The 22,551-nt window shown below is 32.9% G+C and overlaps 2 protein-coding genes across 2 annotated transcripts; both read left to right on the forward strand.

Moving 5' to 3' along the window:
* The first annotated feature begins 2,884 nt into the window (after positions 1-2,884).
* LOC146958667 (sugar transport protein 13-like) lies at positions 2,885-8,099 on the forward strand. Its single transcript, XM_085740202.1, has 5 exons — positions 2,885-3,206; positions 3,478-3,803; positions 5,723-5,847; positions 6,598-6,889; positions 7,201-8,099. The coding sequence occupies exons 1-5, from the start codon at positions 3,077-3,079 to the stop codon at positions 7,897-7,899; spliced, it is 1,572 nt and encodes a 523-aa protein (XP_085596328.1). The 5' UTR covers positions 2,885-3,076; the 3' UTR covers positions 7,900-8,099.
* Positions 8,100-20,154: 12,055 nt separating this feature from the next.
* LOC146958668 (mavicyanin-like) lies at positions 20,155-21,807 on the forward strand. The gene is made up of 2 exons (XM_085740203.1): positions 20,155-20,368; positions 21,270-21,807. The coding sequence occupies exons 1-2, from the start codon at positions 20,200-20,202 to the stop codon at positions 21,656-21,658; spliced, it is 558 nt and encodes a 185-aa protein (XP_085596329.1). The 5' UTR covers positions 20,155-20,199; the 3' UTR covers positions 21,659-21,807.
* The last annotated feature ends 744 nt before the right edge of the window (positions 21,808-22,551 follow it).

The raw sequence follows: 22,551 nt of genomic DNA on the forward strand, positions 1-22,551 counted from the left end.
TTATGGATCAAAAAGTTTGATTTTAAGTTTGTATAAAGGTACTAATTATGAGTTCACTTAAAACACTTAAATTCTTAGGAATGATCATGTGTAGCATCACTCTACCATTGGAATTTCTTCACTTTTGGAGGGACTTTCATCCAAAGCAAAGCCCGATCACCTAGCAACTTGCAAATGAGAAATATCCAAGATATTAGTCATATAGTGGTTATAAGCACTTGTCACATGATAAATTTAGTCCTTGTAACTTTACAAGTAACTAATGGTGTCTTATTCATCTGAGTCAAATAAATGGACATTTTAATATTTTAGACAAGAGGGAGTATATATTGTGTTGCAAGATCGGTATATGAATCGGACTCCTCCAAAATCAACAACTCATTTTAGAAAATAAAATAAATAATATCAATTGATAAAAAACATTAATAGTTTCTTTTTTAAGGAAAAAAATTAATAGTTAATATGCAATTATTTATGCAAAGTAACAATCTGTTATTAGTTTTTGTTTGCTAAAAAAAAAGTTATTAGTTTTATGCTAAATCATGGTTGAAAACCTAGGCATTGGCCCTCTTTATAATCAATAAAAAAATCATGGTTGATAAAAAATAACAATTACTAGTAGAATTGATTCTAAAAGAAAAAAAATAGTAGTAGAATTGTGTCTAGCATAAAGGGATATTCTCTTAAAAAATGAAAACAATTTCCATTGATGCAAATATTTAATATCGACACAATTTGTCTAAGAGGTTTCTGCTTAGTGGTTAGCGCTTGTCTCTACAACTTCAAGTGGCAGAATTAAAATTCTCCCTTTCCCTTTTCTTTTTATGAAAAATATCGACTCAATTCAAATAAGATTACCACCAATAAAAATAATCTATAAAAAAATTAAGAAAATGTCAATAATTAATTTTCTCATTTTAATAGCTATGGGTGTGGTTAAAAATCTAAGAGACACATACATGCATATGGTTTCTTTCGAATTTGATTCCAATGTCTACTATTTAGCTATTCACCATTTTCTGATGAGTAAGACGCCCCACCAAACCCTAAACACATGGTAACATGAATGCATACTACAAAATCTTCTTAATAATTAAGTGTGCGTATACACACACACACACACCATCATTTTAGTCTCTAAACTTCCACTTTAACTCCAATTTAATCACCCTAGTCCATAAACCATGAAAAATTTATCACTCTAGTCTTTATAATTAAGATGTCAAAAACTATATTGATGAATTTTTATTTACTTTAAACGATTAAATTGATGAATTTCATTTAATTTAGAGACTGAATCGATGAGAAGATGATAAATTAAAGATCAAATTGATGGTTTATTCAATAAAAATAACATCGATGTTTTTTTGAGTGAAAATCATCATCGTAAAATAAAATACTTTTTACAGAAAATCGATGTAAGCGTTTTTGTACTAAAGTTTATGAATGAAAAAGGACAAAATCGGCATTGTCATAGGGAGAGACAGGGGCGCCCAAAGAATTGTGTGTGATACCCAATCTAACATACTCAAATCAGTGTCTCATTCTGTTTTCTATCTTAGATTAAAAACAACACTTCAAAAAAAAAAAAAATGAAAAATATTTATTTGAAAGATAAATATTTTATGTGAGTGTTAATTGTGAAGTATATTGTAGAGAACGAGAAACAAGCAATGAAGATTTTTTTTTTCTTCTAATTATTAGCAATAGAAGATTACAAAAAGAGAAGGGAGGACATAAAGGAGAAATTCTTCTATGGACACAACCATAAATGATAAATATTTGGACACACTCACATTAAATGAAAAAATTTAAAACAAAAATAATTAAATCACATCAATCAATATCATTTAGTTTTATTGTGTCAAAAAAAAATATCATTTAGTTTTATTCTCTTTTAATTTTTATATTTGATGTGAGTGTGTGCGAATATTTTTCATTTGTGATTGTGTCCATAAAAGAGTTTCTCGACATAAAGACCTTATGTCCTTTCTTTTTTCTGTTTTAGACAACACTAATTAGAACTTAACATGTTTAGGTTGAACTTCCATGTTTTCTATTTCTGTTTTCCTTTTGTGCTTGTATATTGAGCGGGACAACATTTCCAAAAGTTTCATAAAAAATTTCCAAATTTATTGTTCTCTATTCAGCTAAATCATTACCTTGGTCATCATTGTTATTTTGGAATTGTTAGTAGCCAAATTTGAAGGTATATCTCTTGCTATTTTCTAAATGAACATTACCAAGAGTTGCCAAACCTGTTTTAAATGCTATGCATATCTGAAACAGAGTAATAATCAATAGTTAACGATGACAGTATTGTAAAATTATTATCACATGAGTTACCCCATGCAAATTTGATAGAGATTTTACCCTTTGCACAACATTTGCGATGACCTCCTTTGCAAGACATCTCCTCGCGAAACCGCCAACAAATATATGTTTTCCAAGGGTTTAGATGCTTTTACTAGGGTTTTAACCCTGTCAAATACCAAATTTTCTTGTAGCTATACATTGATTTTTTCATCGTTGTTGTTATTGTTTTTTTACATTTATATAAAAAAAGTTAAGTTTAACCAAAAATAATATAACTTTTACTTAATGTCAAAACATTTCTTAAATATTAATTTCGAGGTTCATAAGTTTAAATCTGAATATGATATATCAAAATAATAAACTTAAACACTGATTTATGTCATCTATTTCATATATATTGTCAAAGTTTAATTTTCATACGTTACATACATTTATTTCATATGTTTTTTTTTGAATAAATTTATTTCATATGTTTGAATATTTCATATTTAAAAAAATAAAATAAAATTACTGTTCAAGGCACAAAACTAGTTACTAGTAGATGATTGAATATCATTCCTACTGCATTGTATTACTATCGATAAATCCAAAAATAATGGCTAAATAAATAAGCCACCACTCTACACCATCTCCATAACCAATTAAGAAAATATCACTCTCAATCTAGTCACTCTTCTTCATCTATCTATTTTGATATCACAAGATTTCACTGTGCGAGTGTGGATCACCTAAGCATTGTTGAAGACAAAAATAATTAACCATGACGGGAGGAGGCTTCAGCGGCGGCAACGACAGAGAATTTGAGGCAAAGATAACTCCTATCATTATCATTTCATGCATAATGGCTGCCACCGGAGGTCTTATGTTTGGTTATGATGTTGGAGTTTCAGGTACCTAATGAATGCTAACTTCTTTCATACAATATCTTTGAGCTTAAAATTCGCTTCGAACCTTAATATGTGTTTGGTCGGTCCTTCAAAAATATAATTCTAATTAATTCAAATATCATATTTTATGATAAAATTTAAAATTTATAGTACTATTTTCTTATGGAAAGTGGATTACTCCAATTTCACTAGTGTAAGAGTAGTATAAAAATCTGAGCATTGCTAACAAAACATATCTTATGATGGATGATATGGTTGATTTAATTGTTTTAAGGCGGTGTGGCATCGATGCCACCCTTCTTGAAGAAGTTCTTTCCAACGGTCTTGAGACAGACGACGGAATCAGATGGGTCAGAAAGCAACTACTGCAAATACGATAACCAAGGATTGCAGCTATTCACTTCATCATTGTATTTGGCGGGTTTAACGGTAACCTTCTTCGCGTCTTATACAACTCGAGTACTAGGAAGAAGGCTCACAATGTTGATCGCTGGCTTCTTCTTCATAGCTGGAGTTACTCTTAATGCATCTGCTCAAAACCTTCTCATGCTCATCGTTGGTAGGGTCTTACTTGGCTGTGGAATTGGATTTGCAAACCAGGTTAGTGTAATTTGATTTTGCTCTCCCTTAGGTTATCTAACCATGTCGCACAAAAAATAAATAAATTATTAGTATTGTATAGTCTACTTGTTTATCCCACTACATAAAATTTATGAATCTACCACTAATACTCCTTCAATTTCAAAATAAATATCGTTTAAGATTTTTACATAATTAAGAAAAATGACCAAGTGTAACAATTTTACATGGATTTTAAATATGTGAAATTTCACATTTTAAATACAATGGATTTTAAATATGCATAATTTCACATATTTTACATGGATTTTTAAAGTTGGATCGAAAAAAAAAAACATGGATTTTTAAAGTATAGTACTATTGCGATGTCTCCATGGATTTTAACGGATGCAATTCAATGTACTATCGTTGTTTGAGTTCGAAACTTGTTTAAGTCATGTGAGATCCTTGTGTACATCATTAGGAGACAAAAATAGGTTTTGTAATTTTTATCAGGTGCTTGTATATTTGTTTGATCAACAGTACTGTGTGTATATACTAGGAGAAATGTTTTTGATGGCACATATTTAAGAATTTAATTAGTATACTTTATTAGTGTAGAAGTCTTTTACACATGCATTCAATGATGCGTTATGCGTCAATTAATGGCTATAAAAACACGAGTTGTTATATTCATTAATTTATGTGACAACATCATTAATCATAGATTTAATTTAATTATTTTGCAACGAGTACACTCACTTTAGAGATGTCAAATCTTATTTTATAAATGACATTTTTTAACTATTAAATTAATTTTGAGATATTTAAAAAACGAGATGTCAAATCTTATTTTATAAATGACATTTTTTAACTATTAAATTAATTTTGAGATATTTAAAAAACGAACTCTTTTTGTAAAAAATTCGAACAAATTTTTTATTTTCACATTTCGATTATTTTATTAATTAAATTAATATGAATGTATCTATTAATTAAATCAATCATCTCTTTGCTAACTTTTTCATCTAATTGGCTCCCAAAACAAAATTTAACTTATAATTTTACTTTAATTCTATATATGAAAACATTCATAAATCACAGGAGAGATATTTTTCAAGAATTAATAGCAAAATTTGTATTTATTGGACTTATGCTAATAGTAAGGACAAAAATTATAGTCACTTTAGGAAAAACAAAAAGGAACAAAAATTCAAACTCACCTTTTAGTGAACGCGTGGTTCTTGTATGAACACATCTTTACAGACACAGCCAATCGTAAGATAAAAGTAATTGTAAGATAACATCAACAAAATTATATCATTTTTTTTATATAGTTATTATATTATATCCTAAACTTTCAATCAATGGTATAGATATAATAATCTAAGGAATTTTATTCAACAAAAAAAAGAAAAAGAATGATGCATAGTGGAAGCCGAACTTTTAAAACCTTTTGGTGGCAACTAACAAATAATATAAAGATTTCCTTGGGACTTTGTAAAAATAAATAAATAAAGGTTTCTTGGCACCCACACAAAGTCTTAATCAGTCTTTCTCAACCCCATATCCACCTTTTTGGCATGAAAGTATTCTTACTATTTGACGCTTATGAGTCATGACACTTGCTGGTGACCACTTTGGGCATGATTTCATTTAATTAAGAGAAAAATGATATAATATGTTTAATTAATGAATGATTAAAATATCTTGTTGACAAGTTCCATTCATTGTTCCCTCAAAAAAAAAAAAAAAGTTCCATTCATTGTAGCTATCTCTATCTTATTTTAGTCATAACTTTGGACTTTGCCTTTGATTCCTTAAGTAATACTGTATGCTACAAACGATACACGATTTTGGTCATATTCAATTAATCAAATATTTAATTAATAATTTAAAGTTCACACTTTGTGATAACAATTGGCTTTTGGAAGTCACTAATATTGTTTTGATGGAGACAGGCCGTGCCAGTTTTCCTTTCAGAGATTGCACCTTCAAGAATACGTGGAGCATTGAATATTTTGTTTCAGCTTGATATCACTCTTGGCATTCTATTTGCTAACCTTGTCAACTATGCCACCAACAAGTAAGTTCCTTATAATTGTATTGCATCCTTTTGTTTGACATATTAGTTCATTAATTGGAAATTATTGTGTTAAAAACTTGAAAAATTTATAAGAACAATCAATGATAGTAGAAGCTCAATTAATTGATTTTACATTTATTTTGGTTATATAAAAGTCTAACACAGGGTCGGTCCTAAGATTTTTTGTGTCCTGGACAAAACAATAAAATTGTGCCCTTTTAATTTTTTTTTTTTGGTTACATGTGCCCTTTTAATTATTTCAATAGTTACTTCTTACATTTTTTGTTGCAAACGATTCATTTATAATCAAAGTTTTCTAAAAATATATTCTCAATATAATTAATTAAACTGGTGCCCCTAAAATAATGGTGCCCTGGGCTGCCGCCCCTTCCGTCCACCCTCAGGGCCACCTCTGGTCTAACAACGAAACTCTTGCACACTAAAGGCTAAAAATTCGAGAATTGTGGGTTTGAGCTCGCATCCGAGCATATAAAATGTATGCGTAGCTCTTTACGTATTTATGAGACATTTTATTTTATATTTTTATAGGTGAAAGCACCAAAATTATAACACATATGCTTGACTATTTAGTGTTTTGTGAGCCAAAGAAATTCTTAATATAGAATTTAATGATAATGCTACATATTTGACTTTAATGAAAAGTCATGCCAATTTACTCTAGACAAATAGTTGTGAATATTGTACAATTCATGTTACTGATGCTGCTTATTATATATCTTTGCATAACAGAATCAAAGGTCAATGGGGTTGGAGGATATCTCTGGGATTGGGAGGTATCCCAGCATTACTCCTCACTTTAGGGGCTTACTTGGTAGTGGACACCCCAAATAGTCTCATTGAACGTGGTCACTTGGACAAAGGAAAAGCTGTTCTGAGAAAGATTCGTGGCACGGACAACATTGAACCCGAGTTCTTAGAGTTAGTAGAGGCAAGTCGTGTTGCTAAAGAGGTGAAACATCCGTTCAGAAATCTCCTCAAGCGCAATAACCGACCACAACTTGTCATTTCCATTGCCCTAATGGTTTGTACTAATCTTATGTTCACATTTTCCTAAGCATAGATAATATGATAGCCAAGGTTTTAATTCATGGTTGCAATCGCTTAACAATTCTTGTTTTTGTAGAGAATTGTAGTCAAATACGTTTAAAAGTTAAAACCGCCCTAATTGCAATAGCGAAAATAAAAAACTAAGATGTCGCGGCCACAATTGCAATTGCAGACCCTTTTTATAACCTTTTATTGATAGCTGAATTATATAAGCTTATTATAAAGTTATAGTCATTACTCCTTTTGATTGATGCTGTTCAAATATGGTGATAAAAAAAAAAACAGATTTTTCAGCAATTCACTGGCATCAATGCAATAATGTTCTATGCTCCAGTTCTGTTCAACACATTGGGATTCAAGAATGATGCTGCACTTTACTCTGCTGTGATTACTGGTGCTATCAATGTCGTCTCAACTATAGTCTCAATATATTCAGTGGATAAACTTGGACGTCGAAAGCTATTACTCGAAGCTGGTGTTCAAATGTTCTTGTCACAAATGGTGATAGCAATTGTACTAGGAATCAAAGTGAAGGACCATTCTGAGGAACTCTCGAAAGGGTATGCAGCTCTTGTAGTTGTGATGGTGTGTATTTTTGTGTCAGCATTTGCATGGTCATGGGGTCCACTTGCTTGGCTTATTCCAAGTGAGATATTTCCACTAGAGACTCGTTCTGCAGGGCAAAGTGTAACAGTTTGTGTCAACTTCCTCTTCACTGCTGTCATTGCACAAGCTTTCCTTTCAATGCTTTGTTATTTCAAGTTTGGTATCTTCTTTTTCTTCTCTGGTTGGATCTTGTTCATGTCAACTTTTGTCTTTTTCCTTGTCCCTGAGACAAAGAATGTCCCTATTGAAGAGATGACACAAAAAGTGTGGAAGCAGCATTGGTTTTGGAAGAGGTTTGTTGAAAATGATTATATTGAAGATGAGAAAGTACCTGGTGGAAATTCCCCTAGCAGAAATGATCTTGTCTCTCAGTTGTAAATTAGAGGAAATTCTAGTACTAAGTTGTTTTGTCAAATAAATGCATGGTTAGATTTGTTTGTTATTACAGCTAACCAGAATTTATCATTCCCATTGTGTTAAAGTAGCTTTTGCTTGTAACATTGTATTGCCATGGCAATTATCCTGTAACATTGTAATGTTTGGAAGTTATATTACTATGTTTCTTATGTTCCCATTTATCATTCCCATTGTATTTTTGTCTTCTGTTTAGATTGGTTTTGGCAATTCATTTTCTATGAGATATTTTACCCCTTGCAACAATAAATTGAGATGTTTAATCAGGGGCGGAGCTACCCCTTGGTGAGGGTGTGCACCTGCACACCCTGAAATTGTCTATATTACCCTCTATTATTCAGCTTTACTGCTACTTTGCACACCCTCAATTATTTAATTTGCACCAATCAACCGGCTCTCCCACTTTCTGCACTTCAAACTCAGTGTTTCAAAGTAACTTCTTGTTTTTACGGGAGCTTGAGGCATGGAGCAGCAGGACTTTCGGATCAACTTGCCTTTTACTGTTTACTTTTTATAATAGCTTTTGTCTTTTGGTTATTAATTTAATATAGCAACCTCTTTATTTAATGCTTGAATCATATAAATCTAAAGTCGGGCATAAGTAAACTTAATAACTAGTAAAACCACAAAACTAATCTAGACATTTTTCCTTCTTTTAAATGACAAATATTATTAATTAGTTTGATTAATTAATATCTACTTCTTTGTAAGACCTTTAATTCTTTTTCTTTTAAGTCAAACGAGTTCAACTACTCATCTCTTTACTAGTCTTCGACTTTGTAGAACATTTTTAAATAGATCTCGAAGACCGTAAGTATTTTAGAAAGATTCATTTTTTGGTCAAATTTCACTTATATTAATCTTCCTGGTATGTTAGAAATTAAATTGATAGTAGTTTTTTTTTTATATATAAGGAATAAATCATAGTATATTGTCAAGATATAGGAACTTAATTGATAGTAAGTTGTTAAATGTACGAACCAACTTACATTTTAATTGAATTGGAGACCATTTTAAAACATTTATAATTCAAGGAACCTATTTGAGACCGACTAATTTGTGTTTGCACTCAAAATTGTATTATTTCAATATACATATATATCAGAGTTAAAATTTTGCACCCCCTGACTCAGGGTCCTGGATACGCCACTGTGTTTAATAACCATTTTGATGCAATAGCTTCAGACTGTAAGTAAAAAGTGTGACAAATTGCAAATCTAACAAATAAACTAAACAGACTTAAGTTAGCTAGAAACATATTTGGTGGCCAAAAATGTGATAAACATTATATTTTACATGGAACGTGAGTTTTAAATTATGGCCATGATTGAGTTGTTATTGTGGCCTAATTAACTTAGCCAACAAGCACAATCATGATCAGTTATGCAACTTAGGTGTTATGGCTGCATAAGGTGATCATCTGATACATGATTTAATTTCAAACCATATATTGCTCCAAATAGGCAAATACTGAAATACTTATTGAGGATTCAGGAATTCTTATGAAACCACTCGTGGGAAAACTATACTAAATTAGGTTGTACCAATTCCAATGAGAATGAATGAATAGTATAGTAGTTGGATTCTACCAAATTGTAGAATGATACTTGTAAATTACACAAAATACAAACAATTCCAATTTCACCTCTTTGAAGTATAATTCACATTAATCATTTTCTCTCGAGATAGACAAATTTTTTTTTTTAATGACGAATGTTATTAGTTTGATTAAATATGTACTCTTTATTCGGATTTAAATAAAGGACTTCCAACTCTTTTATCATTCATTAAAGACAGTTGAGCTACTCGTTCTCTATTAACCTGATCAGTAATTGTTTCGACAAATATAGTAATAGTTCGACAAAAACTAATAACAACAATATATCTTGAGTTTTGAGGAAAACCACATGCTTTTACTTTCACAAATATCATCAGACATGGTTGAAGTCTTCGGTAATATTTAAAAGGGTCTTGTTAACGAGTGTTTCCGGTACTTTTTAAGCATCCCAAATTTAGTAATTATTTTCTTAAAAAGTCAAATATTACAATTTCCAATGTATTTAATACACAACTTTTCATTAAAAACTTACTCCCTCCGTTTTAAAATGAGTGTCGCTTTACCCAAAAAAATTTGTTTCAAAATGAATGTCACTTTCAATTTCCAATGCAATAATAACTTTTTCTTTTCAATTGTACCCTCCAATTAATACTCTGCACACTACTTCCAAAGTATTACTTTTAAAACTAACCAATAGTTAATAAGGATAATTTGGTAAAATAACTATTCTCTTTCTTTTAATCATTGCATTTCTTAATATGTGTGTAAACACCTAAAACGACACTCATTTTAAAACGGATGGAGTATTATTTAAGGTGCTTAAAGAGTGCCCCGGGAGCACTCTTTAACATTTCCCTTATTTAAAATTGATCCAAATCTTGATTGTTTTGTCATAATTGGCTAAATTGGAAATCATGTCCCTTTTTTGAATGATAATCTTTTTTTTTTTTTTGGGATTTAACTTCTCTAAATTAAATGAACAACTCACTTTTAAAAAATACTCCCTCCGTTTCAAAATACATGTCCACTTTTTGCAATGTGCACTATTCACTTGACTTACTTTGACCATACTTTTTAACCAATGTATAAATTCAAATATTAGCATGTAAGATGTTGTTTGATTTGTCTCGACAAATATTTTCAAAATATTAAATTTTTATAATTTTTTACTTTAGATAATTAAAAATATTAACGGTCAAAATTGTGCATTGACATATGTGAAGTAGTTGACTTGGACATGTATTTTGAAACGGATGGAGTAATTTAGTAATCACAAAATCAATAATTTATATTATACACACATAGCAATAAATGGTGAGTGAAATAGAATACCAACAATTGATCTGTTTAATTAGTAATCACAAAATCAATATACTATTAGTATTTTTTAATTCTGTAAAGAGACACTTCAAATTATAGAGGAGTCAAATCCAAAATGTTAAGTAGTATTGTTGTGACTTGTGACCATTAAAAAATTCCAGAAGTTTATGTAAAATTACGCGGTCAATATTTACTTATCTCTCACCCTCACATTATTACACCTCCTCCTATATTATTTGACCACAAAATCAAACTAATTATTTTTTTTTAATTCCTTTTTGGAATGTTAAAAGGAAAGCAGAGTCTAACCCAAATAAAAGACCCTGTTTGTATTTGATAAAGGCTTACCACCAGATTTTGCTAGACATAAATCATGATATGTAGCTTTAGATTGGAGGTTGTATAAACTATAAAGTGATTTATTATATGCTTAATGCTTGTCTCATGTGCAAAGCAACGTGATAATCAAATGGAAACAATGTATGGTAATGGTGGTTGCTATTTATGATGACACTCACCAGTCATTTGTTACAAATAAAAATACAAAAAATAATGGTTATCACGGCACATACAAGTTTTTGTGACATTCAAGACCCCAACATTCTTCCCTTTCAAGGTTGAAACCAAACCCACAGCCAAGACTATACAACAACAACAACAACCAAACCTTATCCCACTAAGTGGGGTCGCCTACATGGATCAAATGACGTCATATTGTTCTATCAAAAACCATATTTGAAGCCAAATCCACAGCCAAGACTATACTATAAAAAAAATCTACTATCATATAAAAAATAGATGATAATCTATCTTCAAGTTTAATAAATAGATGTTATATTTTCTTCGTCTGCACCTAAGAACATTTGTCAAAATGGATCAAATTAGAGCATCATTTTATAACCTTGCATAAAAAAAACAGACAAAGGGAGTATCATTTTATAACATACAAATTAGAGATGTATTTTGGGATTAATTGTGATTTGTGACTTAACTTTTTTATTGAAAAAAAAATTTAAATACGTAAATAATAAATTATGAAACATACATTGACATTAAAAGTTTGAATTGGAACTCAAGACATCTGATTATATTAAAAATGATTCTTTACCATCTCATTTAGATTCTTTTAAGTACTTTTGTATATGGTATTAAAGTGTACCCAAATATCATTTTACATTTTGTTTACCCGAAAAAAATACTTATTTTATTAGCCGGAATTGACAGATAGGCCATTTGAACTTAGACGAGTTTTCCCCAGGCGGGGGAAGATTAGGCGAATGCCATTTCAGTAAATAGATGGTCAACTAGGTCTTTCTCTGTAACGCCCATACTAAACTTATCTAGAATATTTAGAATGTGCGTTAAATTTAGTACTGGATACATTAAAATTACAATAATAAAAAAATTTCAACTGAATATATACACCACTGCAGGATCGTACATTTACTATCTGAATACATGTCTGGAACAGTAGTAAATAATCTGAACTAGTACGACACGAGCATGTGAAAATATATCTTTCAGCCTCCTGTATTGTCTCCTTGCCACGTACAACCTGCTGATCTGAAATAAAATAAAAGGGATTGGGGTGAGACGGGATGTCTCAGTAAGTTCCACCTATCCTAGATTGTAGGCAATCTCAGGGAACCTAGGATCGCCATATGTCTCTAAACTCAACCCTTTTTGGGTTTATACAATTTTGTCATGCATAACTGAGCGATCGAGGGATAACTAGGATCGCTACCTGAATTACTAATACAATCCTGATACTAATGCTGAAATCATACTCATAATTATAGTTATAATGTCTGTCATATTATGTTAGAAATGTTAGCGTTGAACAAACAATATTATCTGAGTTGATTTTACGGAATAAACCCAGGTGGAGTAACCCCGGAATTTATTCCACTCTGACCGGTAATAATTTCCAACTGGCGGGAACCCAATTGACGGGAATACCGGACTCCTCTGATTATCGTGGGGTCATCCTTACGGATAGTGCCCGTTCCAACTGGCGGGAACCTTTTGTATCCTAACTGGCGAGGATAGCAAAAGCCACGACTTATAAATTATTTAATATTATAAACTGAACTGATTTTCTTATAATAACATCATTCTGAAACTGATAACAAAGACGTAGTAATTCCGTCTTTATTCTAAAATTAACTCTGATACTAACATATTCAGGTTCTAGGCATATCGTTGTCATATGCCAATCCTAAGATTTTCCCATATCCTGATAAACTAAATTCGACTAATTAAGTCGAACTTCCAATCACCTGAGTCGAAAAGGTTTAATAATAACCTCCTTAAGTGTAAGTTGTGGAATTGTACCTGAAAAATAATAAATGGAAGGCTACATGTTGATTATGGTGCTCCATTGATGATGTGTATATGTGGAAGTATGTCTCAGGACTTGTTGTGATGTATTTTAGTCCATATCAGTTTATGGGAATTATGTATAATATTATCTGTTCGTCAGTTAGTACAGATATCATCTAGATAATATGTAAAGATTATCAGATAATTAGACAGGAGTCCTAGAGACATATACACATTATCAGTCATCACAAGTAAATTTTTATATTGAAATTTAATGTACCCGGTATTAAATTTTAACGCTTTCTAAAATTCTAGACACTTTTATGAGGGCGTTGCATTCTCGACTATACTTAATAGTATATGCGGGTCTTGAAGACATCAAGCTACGTCAAAAGCTCGGTGAAATTGGATAATGAGACACTGTTCATGCTCCCTGTCTGTAGCTCAACTAACCGCAATGAGCGATGAGTGAGGAGGCGCGTGAAGGATTGTACACATTGGGCCTTGTCAACAAATCATGTCATAAAGTGGAAAGTTGTCGGCCAAACGTGGGGCACCACAAATCCCTCAACGAGAAAAACCTGGCGCACTACTCGCACAGAGACGAGCAATGCTAAACATTGTATGTCATGTCATTTTGACTAATTGAAACAATCTTGCCTATAAATACCCATGTTGTACAATATATTCAACACACAATCTATTTATCATTCGGCTTTGAAAATTGTTGTTCACACATTAGAGAAGGCTGGGACACACATGTAAAATACGCTTTTGCCCCCTCGGCAGTTAACTGCCGAGGAATTAAAAATCCGGCTGCAGTTAACTGCCGAGGAATTCCTCGGTAGTTAACTGCCGAAGTTTTCTGAACATAATCAGAACGAACAGAAGCAGTTTCCACTTTCATTCTTTTGGTTCAAACACATCCAAATTCACTCCAAAGCACATTTTCACGAATTGCAAGCCAATCATCACCACATTATCACAAGTAAGTACCCTTAATCATTGCAATGTTAATGTTAGTTTGTTTAGGTTTATTTTTTAAAAAAATTAGAGTAGTTTGCATGTGGTTAGGTTAATGATGATTTGATGATTAAAATTGACAATTTGATGATTGCATGTGTAGTTTTTGAATTGATAAATGAATGTAGATGTTGCTTATGCTGTTTAAATGATAATGTGGCTTTGAATGGTGGCAAATGAACACAATTTGAATATGTTTTATACTTTGCACACAAAGTGTTTGATCAAATGCCTCAATGATAATTATATTGATTATTTAGTTAGTTTAGGTTATGGAAATGATAGAAGTGATGTTAATTATAGTTTGATTAAGTGTATATTGATTTTTTAGTGTATTTAGGTTATGATGTAAATGATTAAGTGTATAGAAATGATTAAGTTATGATGGTTATGATGTATATTGATTTTTTAGTGTATTTAGGTTATGATGAAAATTATATTGTATGAATGATTTTATTGTAAGTGTATAGAAATGATTAGTTTAGGTTATTGATTTTATTATAATGATGATTGTATGAATGATTTTAGGTTATCGAAATGATGTTGATTGTTGTTAATGTTAATGATTAAGTTATGATTAGTGTGTTTAATGTGTTTGATTATGTTATGGAAAATGATGTTAATTTATTAAAAATTTGTGTAGATATGGCCAATCAGGAGCCCATTGATCCATCTAAGATGATTGGTGGTAGGCGTGCTCAGACACAAAGCTACCGGAAGGAGAAGGAGAGGAGAAACGCACATATCCCAAAGAGGGGAAGAGGTCGGAGGGGGGGGGGATGGTTCAGGGACTTCTCAGCCTTCTGAGGCTTCTCAGGCACGGCCTGAAGAGTCGCAGGTGGTTGACCCGACCCAGGCGGTGGAGTACCTGAACTATCAGGATCACCATGATGTGACTGATGGTGGGTATGACGAGCAGTATATGCCAGAGCAGCCGCATATGGCAGGGGAGCCAGACGAGGATGACATTGCTATGGCGGCTGCCCCGGAGGTGTTGCCTACGGACGCTCCCTTTCCTGGAGGACCGCGGGACATATCTTTGCTTCACTCTTATGCCAATCATGTGGCATTGCCGCTTTGGTATAATAAGGATGACGTAAGTATTTTTTTTTTTTAAATGTTCTTTCTTTTAGTTAACTTTTATATATGTTTTTTTTTTAATTCCTTTCTTTATGTTTAATTATTTTCTTTATTTTTTCTTTCTTGATTTAAATTGTTTTATTTATATGTTTTGATTATATGTTTTATTTATATGTTTTATTTATATGTGATTTTCTTTAAATTGTTTTAACATATATGTTTTCTTTATATGTTTTATTTATATGTTTTCTTTATATGTGATTTTCTTTAAATTGTTTTAACATATATGTTTTATTTATATGTTTTCTTTATATGTGATTTTCTTTATATGTTTTCTTTATTTTTATTTTAGCATTTGTTAAGTTTAATATTTATTAGTTAAATGTTTACATTGTTTAAACTATGTTTATTTTTCTATTTTTTCAGTGCCGCAAGAAGCGTTTTGTAAAACCAATTAATCATGGCCCCAAGATTTTGAGTCTCGGACGTCCAAACCCCAATCAGAGATGGTTTTGGGATCCGCTTATGCAGAGTGGCTTACATGATTTGGTATACTTGGGCTACGCCACTGTGCCTCACGCTTTGCTGATGACTCTATGCGAGAGGTGACATTCCGAGACCAGCACTTTTCACATGCCTATGGGGGAGATGACTGTGACTTTGGATGATGTCGCATGTCTTATGCATGTCCCGATTGAAGGGCGGATGTTGGGCCACCGGAAGAAGATGCTGAGACATGAGGGAGAGGCACTACTGATGACTCACTTGGGTGCGTCGAGGACGCAGGCAGAGAAAATCTGCAATACTGAGTATGGTGGATACATTAGTTATCCAAAGCTGAGGGAGTTTTATACGACGCACCTTGGTAGAGCCAACCTTTTGGCGGATACACAGGATCCAGAGGAGCTGGAGGAGTTGGAGAGGGTTAGGACTTATTGTGTGAAGTCCTACCTTCTATACTTGGTTGGATGCCTGTTGTTTGGGGATAGAAGCAACAAGCGCATCCAGTTGATTTATTTGACGACTATGGCGGACGGCTACGCGGGGATGCGTGCTTATTCATGGGGAGGGATGACACTTGCATACCTGTACGATGAGTTAGCTCAGGCTTGTTTGCCCGGAGACAGGCAGCTTGGGGGAAGCGTGACACTGCTCACTGTAAGTAAAAATTAAATTTAAATTTAATTTTTTTTGTTAACTATTATTATTTTGTTATATTTTGTTATATTTTTTCGTTAACTTTAATTTTTTTTGTTAACTATTATTATTTTGTTATATTTTGTTATATTTTTTTTGTTAATTGTAAATTTTATTTTTTTAGTTAACTTTAATTTATTTATATGTGATTTGTATGGTTTATGCAGGCATGGTTTTTGTCGCACTTCCCTAAGTTTTACACTGTTGATCCAAACCCGGACTACATTGAAAATTTACCGGTTGCGGCGAGGTGGACTCTTCAGAAGGGTCATGGAGAGGGGGCCACGTATCGGTCATTGCTTGATCGCATTACGTTTGATGACGTATGCTAGAGGCCGTACGAAGGGCACGGGGAGTTCCAGCCTTTCGAGGAGGTATTTTGGTATTCTGGCTGGATCATGTGCGGCGATCGTAGGGTGTACCGTCACCTGCCGGAGAGGGTATTGAGGCAGTACGGATACGTCCAGTCGGTACCTAGACCTCCGACGGATGTTCCAGCGCTGACACCGACTGAGATTGTGCAGGCCTTCTCGGACTTCCGCACTCACACACTTAAGGAGGCTGATTGGGGTGAGCAGGCAGGAGAGCAACCATGGCGTATGGCAGAGGGCTATGTACGATGGTACACGATTATGTCTCACCCTCAGATTTTGCCACTTCTTCCGGGAGATGTTCCGAGGCCTCCAAACGAGGAGCAGATCGTTGCAGAGCAGTGGGAGCGGTATGAGGCGAGAAGCTCCCCTGACACCTATGACATGGTTAGCGGCGCTGTTGCCCATGCTGATGAGTTTTTGGGTCAGGAGGTGATGAGCATGACCCCTCAGCAGTTGTATGCGGCCTTGCAGGATGTTAGGCAGCAGATCGCGCTGATCATTACCAGGAGGAGAGCCCAGAGACCGAGGAGGAGGCACCAGCAGGACCAGGACCAGCAGTAGGATTAGGACTTGTTGTTTACATTTCGGATTTTCATGACATTATGTATGTATTTTGATGACATTATGTTTGTATTTTGATGACATTATGTTCTTTTTTGTTTATGACATTTTGATGATTTGGTTCATTAGTTTGTTCGTTTAATTAGTGTTTGTTAAATTGAGCCAAATTTATTTTGCCATTTAAACACAGTTGCGCCACTTAAATTGAGCCAAATTTATTTTCTTTGACTAGCTTTGGCATCCAAACAATGTGTAAAAACACATGTAATTCTGCCTTCAACAGGTTCTGCCAATTTCTGGCTTCAGAAGGACTCGGCAGTTAACTGCCGAGGAAATTATGAAACCGGCGGTAGTAAACTGCCGAGGTTTTCCTCGGTACTTAACTGCCGAGGTATTCCTCGGCAATTTACTGCCGAGTCTTTTTTTTTTAAATTTTTTTTTGTTTTATTTTGTTTAGAATAGAATTGTGTTAGAAAATTATTAGGAATTCTTTAAAAATTATTTTATGTTATTTAAAATATTGCGATAGAGTGAATTCGAATAAATATTGCGATAGCGTGAATTCGTTCGAATAAATATTGCGATACAGGTTTCGTTACATTACATAAATGGGGCATTCCAACTACAACAATTGTCTTACCTCTGAAATGGGGTAAATTCAAACTTGCCAAACAACAGGACTCAAGCATTTTGCTGGGCATTCATGATTTCCTTTGAAAAGAATAAATTTTTGTCAGGCTTGATTTAGATGATGGTATTCAAGTGCCAACGAAATGAGGTCCATTCCTTGACACTTAATACCATCATCTAAGCAAGCCTAACAAAAATTTAATCTTTTCAAAGGAAAAACATTAATGCCCAGCGAAATGCTTGAGTCCTTGCCGTTTGGCAAGTTTGAATCACCCCATTTCAGAGGTAAGACAATTGTTGTAGTTGGAATGCACCTTACCCTAACTAATGACGATCTTCTGGCGGAATCAAGTTGTTGATGATATCTTCAGTTGATCTCAGCAACGTCACCCGCATATCGATCCACTGGAACTTGGTGTGCTCCCAAAACATGCTCGTCACGTTTTCGTCGTTCTTTAACTCCACCCAAGTGAATGATACGCTCCCCTCGTCGAGCTTTGGACGTTTATACAGAATATTTTGCACCCTCCTTGTGTCTCTGGGGTTGACTCCTTGGTAGAATTCATTCAGTTGATCCTTGAGACCTCTTAACGCTACATCAAGGCACCGAACCTTCAACCTATGAGTTTCTCCGCCGTTGAATGTTGCATGAACGTCGATCCATCCGGCCATTGTTTCAAATCTACACACATAGAAATTTAACAGAATCAATGAAAAACTCATTCAAACATTGCAAATTATACATAGACTCTAAAAATCATAAAAATAACCCTAAAATGTAATTGTCTAAAAAAAAATTAACGTAAAATATAGCAAAATTATTCAAATTATATTTACTCTTAAAATAAATCATATAGTCTTACTAAAATAAAATTAAAAATATAAAACACCAAATTAAAAAATAACCCTAAAATTTTTAAATTATAACATAATCATCATGCAAACATTTTAACAAAATTAATCAACTAACATCTAATCTAAAAATGATTTATAACATGTAAATCTAATTAAAAACTAAAATAAAAAATTAATTTAAAACACCAAATTAAAATATAACCAATAAACTTTAAACTATAACATAAACATCATACAAACATTTTACTCTAAAAATGAATTATACTATGTAAATCTACTCAAAAACTAAAATAAAATAAATATACTCAAAAACTAAAAAATAAAAACATTTATAACAACTAAAATTTAAGTTAATAGCATTATAATTACTTACTTGTGATTTTGTTGAATAAATTTGGTTGGATTTGGTTGGGTTTTTTAGAGAGATTTGTGAGAGAGATTTGAGAAAAAAAATTTGAAGATGTGATGAATAATGGAGATGAGAGAGCTTCTGCCAGACTTGTAGCAGAAAACTTCGGCAGTTAACTACCGAGGAATTCCTCGGCAGTTAACTGCAGCCGGATTTTTAATTCCTCGGCAGTTAACTGCCGAGGGGGCAAAATTTACATGTGTGTCCCAACCTTCTCTAATGTGTGAACAGCAATTTTCTTCGGCTTTTATCTTTATTTACATGTATTTCTCAGTCTAGTAGTAAAAACTCAAAACAACTATACTGAATACTCTATTGGAGCAATTAAGAAACTTAAAGTTGATGGACATAGTTCTTTCCTTAAGAAAGAGAATCACAATTGAGGACAATTGCCGATACATCGGCAAAATCTCTAGTTAGAGAACACATTCTACTAATTTTTTTTTGAAATCAATATCAAAATCAATTTTCGTACCAAACACACTATATTACATTTTCAACTTGAATGTTAAACCGAAGGAAATAGTATACTCGTATAGTAAAACAAGAAAAAAGATGCTAGTAGTATTGCAAAAGCAAAGTAGCAGCACTTATTACTTAGACCCACCGCTCCTATGTAAGCCATAAATGAGGTGGTGAGATTAACCAGATTATGCGGGCCACATGTTGTTTTGTAAAAGAGGTTTTCATCTAACCCATTAAATAATAATTAATTAATTAACAAAAAGACACACAAACCATTCTTCAAGTTCCAACATCAAACGCCCTCAAAGCCTAACAAATTAAAGTCTAGTCAAAAGGTAATAATATTTCTTTACATTTTCAAAAAAAAAAAGTCTAGTCAAAAGTTCTATAAAGTCCTCAACACCAGCAAAAAAGAAATTTACTAGTAATACAAAAAACAAGGAGAAGGATATCTTGCAGAGTCTATAGTCATGGCTTTGGTAGAAAGAGCTATGGTTTTGTCTATAATGATGGTAGCTATGCAGATTTCATATGCAGCTGTATACAAGGTTGGTGATTCTGCTGGCTGGACTACACTTGGTAACATTGACTACAAAAAATGGGCTGCTACCAAGAACTTCCAACTTGGTGACACTATTAGTAAGTCCTTTCTCCAATTGCATGTTTAATTTGTTCAATTGTGTTGCTTTTTCTTCGTTCTTAGAACATGTGTTCACATTTTCTGAAGTTGGAAAGGTCCTTTCAAGGGAGAAGACAACCAAAATTAACATTATTTTACAATTCTATGGTACCTCTTTTCTAACATTGTCCAATTTGGTATAGAAAAACTCACATTCCTCCTTTTCATGTTTTTTGCTTTAAGTATACTCCACTGTTGCACTATCTTTCTTGGCATGGCATAGCATTTCCCAAGACTAATTATGTAATTTGCACACCTACACAACTTTTTGTTTTCATATGGTTTGTATTCTTATCAGATTAAGCATTTTTTTTTAAATATCAGTTTTATACTTTTATTATATATATCTTTGTCTTGGCCGTCTAATTTCTTGAAGAAATAGATCTTGTAGTCTCGAGTTCGATTGAAAGGTAAATAATCTCTGATAAAAAATGTTCTAGTCTGGATCCGAATTCGGATTCATATTCATGATGATAATTACTACTACTTCCTCCGGTCACTATTATAAGTAAAAACTTCACTTTTTAGATACATTGGATAATTAATGTATCTAGTTTATAATAAAAAAACTAGATACATTAATTATTTAATGTATCTAAAAAGTGAAGTTTTGCTTATAATATTGACCGGAGGGAGTATAAACTAGCATGACCCACCACTTTCACTTGCATTACCTTTTTGTTCTGTGGTGCTTTGCACACAAAGAAACAAAATACATGCAATGACTTTGTCGTGTGGTCCCAAATCATCAAGATCATGGTTTTCACTTAATTATGATTATTATTATCAACTCAATTTTGTTTTTGAGAGGAATATTAACTGAAATTGACAAGTGCATTAATTTGTACTACTATATTTCAGTATTTGAATATAGTGCAAAATTCCACAATGTGATGCGAGTGACACATGCCATGTACAAGTCATGCAATGCATCATCACCAATTGCAACATTCACTACTGGAAATGACACCATAAAGATAACAAATCATGGTCATCACTTCTTCTTCTGTGGTGTACCTGGACACTGTCAAGCAGGACAGAAGGTTGATATTAATGTGCTCAAAGTTTCTGTAGCTGCTTCACCTGCTCCATCATCTTCACCTTCAGCATTGGCTTCTCCTGCTGAAGCTACAGTTCCAGCTTCCAATGTACCTGCACCTTCTCCTAGTAATGCTGCACCACTGAAATTTATTGCTTTAAAAATGATGCTGGCTTTTTGGGCCATGCAATTTCTTGCTGTTAATTTCTAGCTATATATGCTAAATAAGGAAGTCTTGTAATTTGTTTACTAGTTTGGTTTGTGGGCCTTTTTGGTTTTTACTTCTTCTATTGGAATTTCTGTAGTTCCTTTACTTGCTGGATAGAATTATAAGACAAACATGTACTGTTAGATGTATTATGTATTACTCCAGTTGTCCTACAATAATATGATCACATTTACAAAAAAATATTGTCTCAAATTTCTCAGCTTCAATGGAACATTAGTTACTTCAATCAAATTATACCATCTAATTAATATCATATTCATCCTCACTCTCAAGTTACTTAGTAGTACATGTTTGTGATTGCGGTGAGAATGTGATGGACGCACATCTATGATGTTTTCACTTCAACCATATTGTTTTGAGAATGGATTCTCTCTATATCTTCTCATGTGTCTTAAACCCTGCCCTTAATTTTTTTTTTTTTCTTCAATGTTTTGTATTAAAATCTTCTGCCACCTCTTTGGAGTGTGTTCCTCTTCAAGGTCTCATATTCGATCGTGTCAATTTGTGTGGGCTAATTTACCTTAAAACAAAATCGTCTACCACCTCTTTTTTATTTAAGAGTACAAATTATTCAAGAATCAAGAGTATACATTTCACTTCCTTGTCGTATAGCTGGAGGGGATCCATTCCTTATTTGTATCGGTACGAGTCTAGCGGGGTCCAGGCAAGCACGAAGCATGCTCTACCATAGAGGTATATGGCATGTAATTTGGCTTATAAAAAAATAGAGGCATGGCATGTGCCATTTCAACTGCACTCATTATCAGTAAGTACACATTCTCTCTTTTTTTAGGGCATCTATAAGTACACATTCTTGTCATTTTTTTTTTTTTTAAGTACACATATTGTAGCACACAAATTTAATAGTTTTTCTG

The sequence above is a fragment of the Medicago sativa genome, chromosome 1 (assembly GCF_051527215.1).
Source record: "Medicago sativa cultivar Bolivia chromosome 1, Bolivia_mono, whole genome shotgun sequence".
In the NCBI taxonomy this organism is placed as follows: Eukaryota; Viridiplantae; Streptophyta; class Magnoliopsida; order Fabales; family Fabaceae; genus Medicago; species Medicago sativa.

What these genes read in the sequence shown, in the direction of transcription:
- LOC146958667 (XM_085740202.1), top strand. Translation starts at nt 3,077, where the DNA reads ATGACGGGAGGAGGCTTCAGCGGCGGCAACGACAGAGAATTTGAGGCA. An exon ending in GAATTGGATTTGCAAACCAG is followed by an intron (nt 3,804 to 5,722) that starts GTTAGTGTAATT and finishes TGATGGAGACAG; the next exon opens with GCCGTGCCAGTTTTCCTTTC. An exon ending in TCATTTCCATTGCCCTAATG is followed by an intron (nt 6,890 to 7,200) that starts GTTTGTACTAAT and finishes AAAAAAAAACAG; the next exon opens with ATTTTTCAGCAATTCACTGG.
- LOC146958668 (XM_085740203.1), top strand. Translation starts at nt 20,200, where the DNA reads ATGGCTTTGGTAGAAAGAGCTATGGTTTTGTCTATAATGATGGTAGCT. An exon ending in CCAACTTGGTGACACTATTA is followed by an intron (nt 20,369 to 21,269) that starts GTAAGTCCTTTC and finishes ACTATATTTCAG; the next exon opens with TATTTGAATATAGTGCAAAA.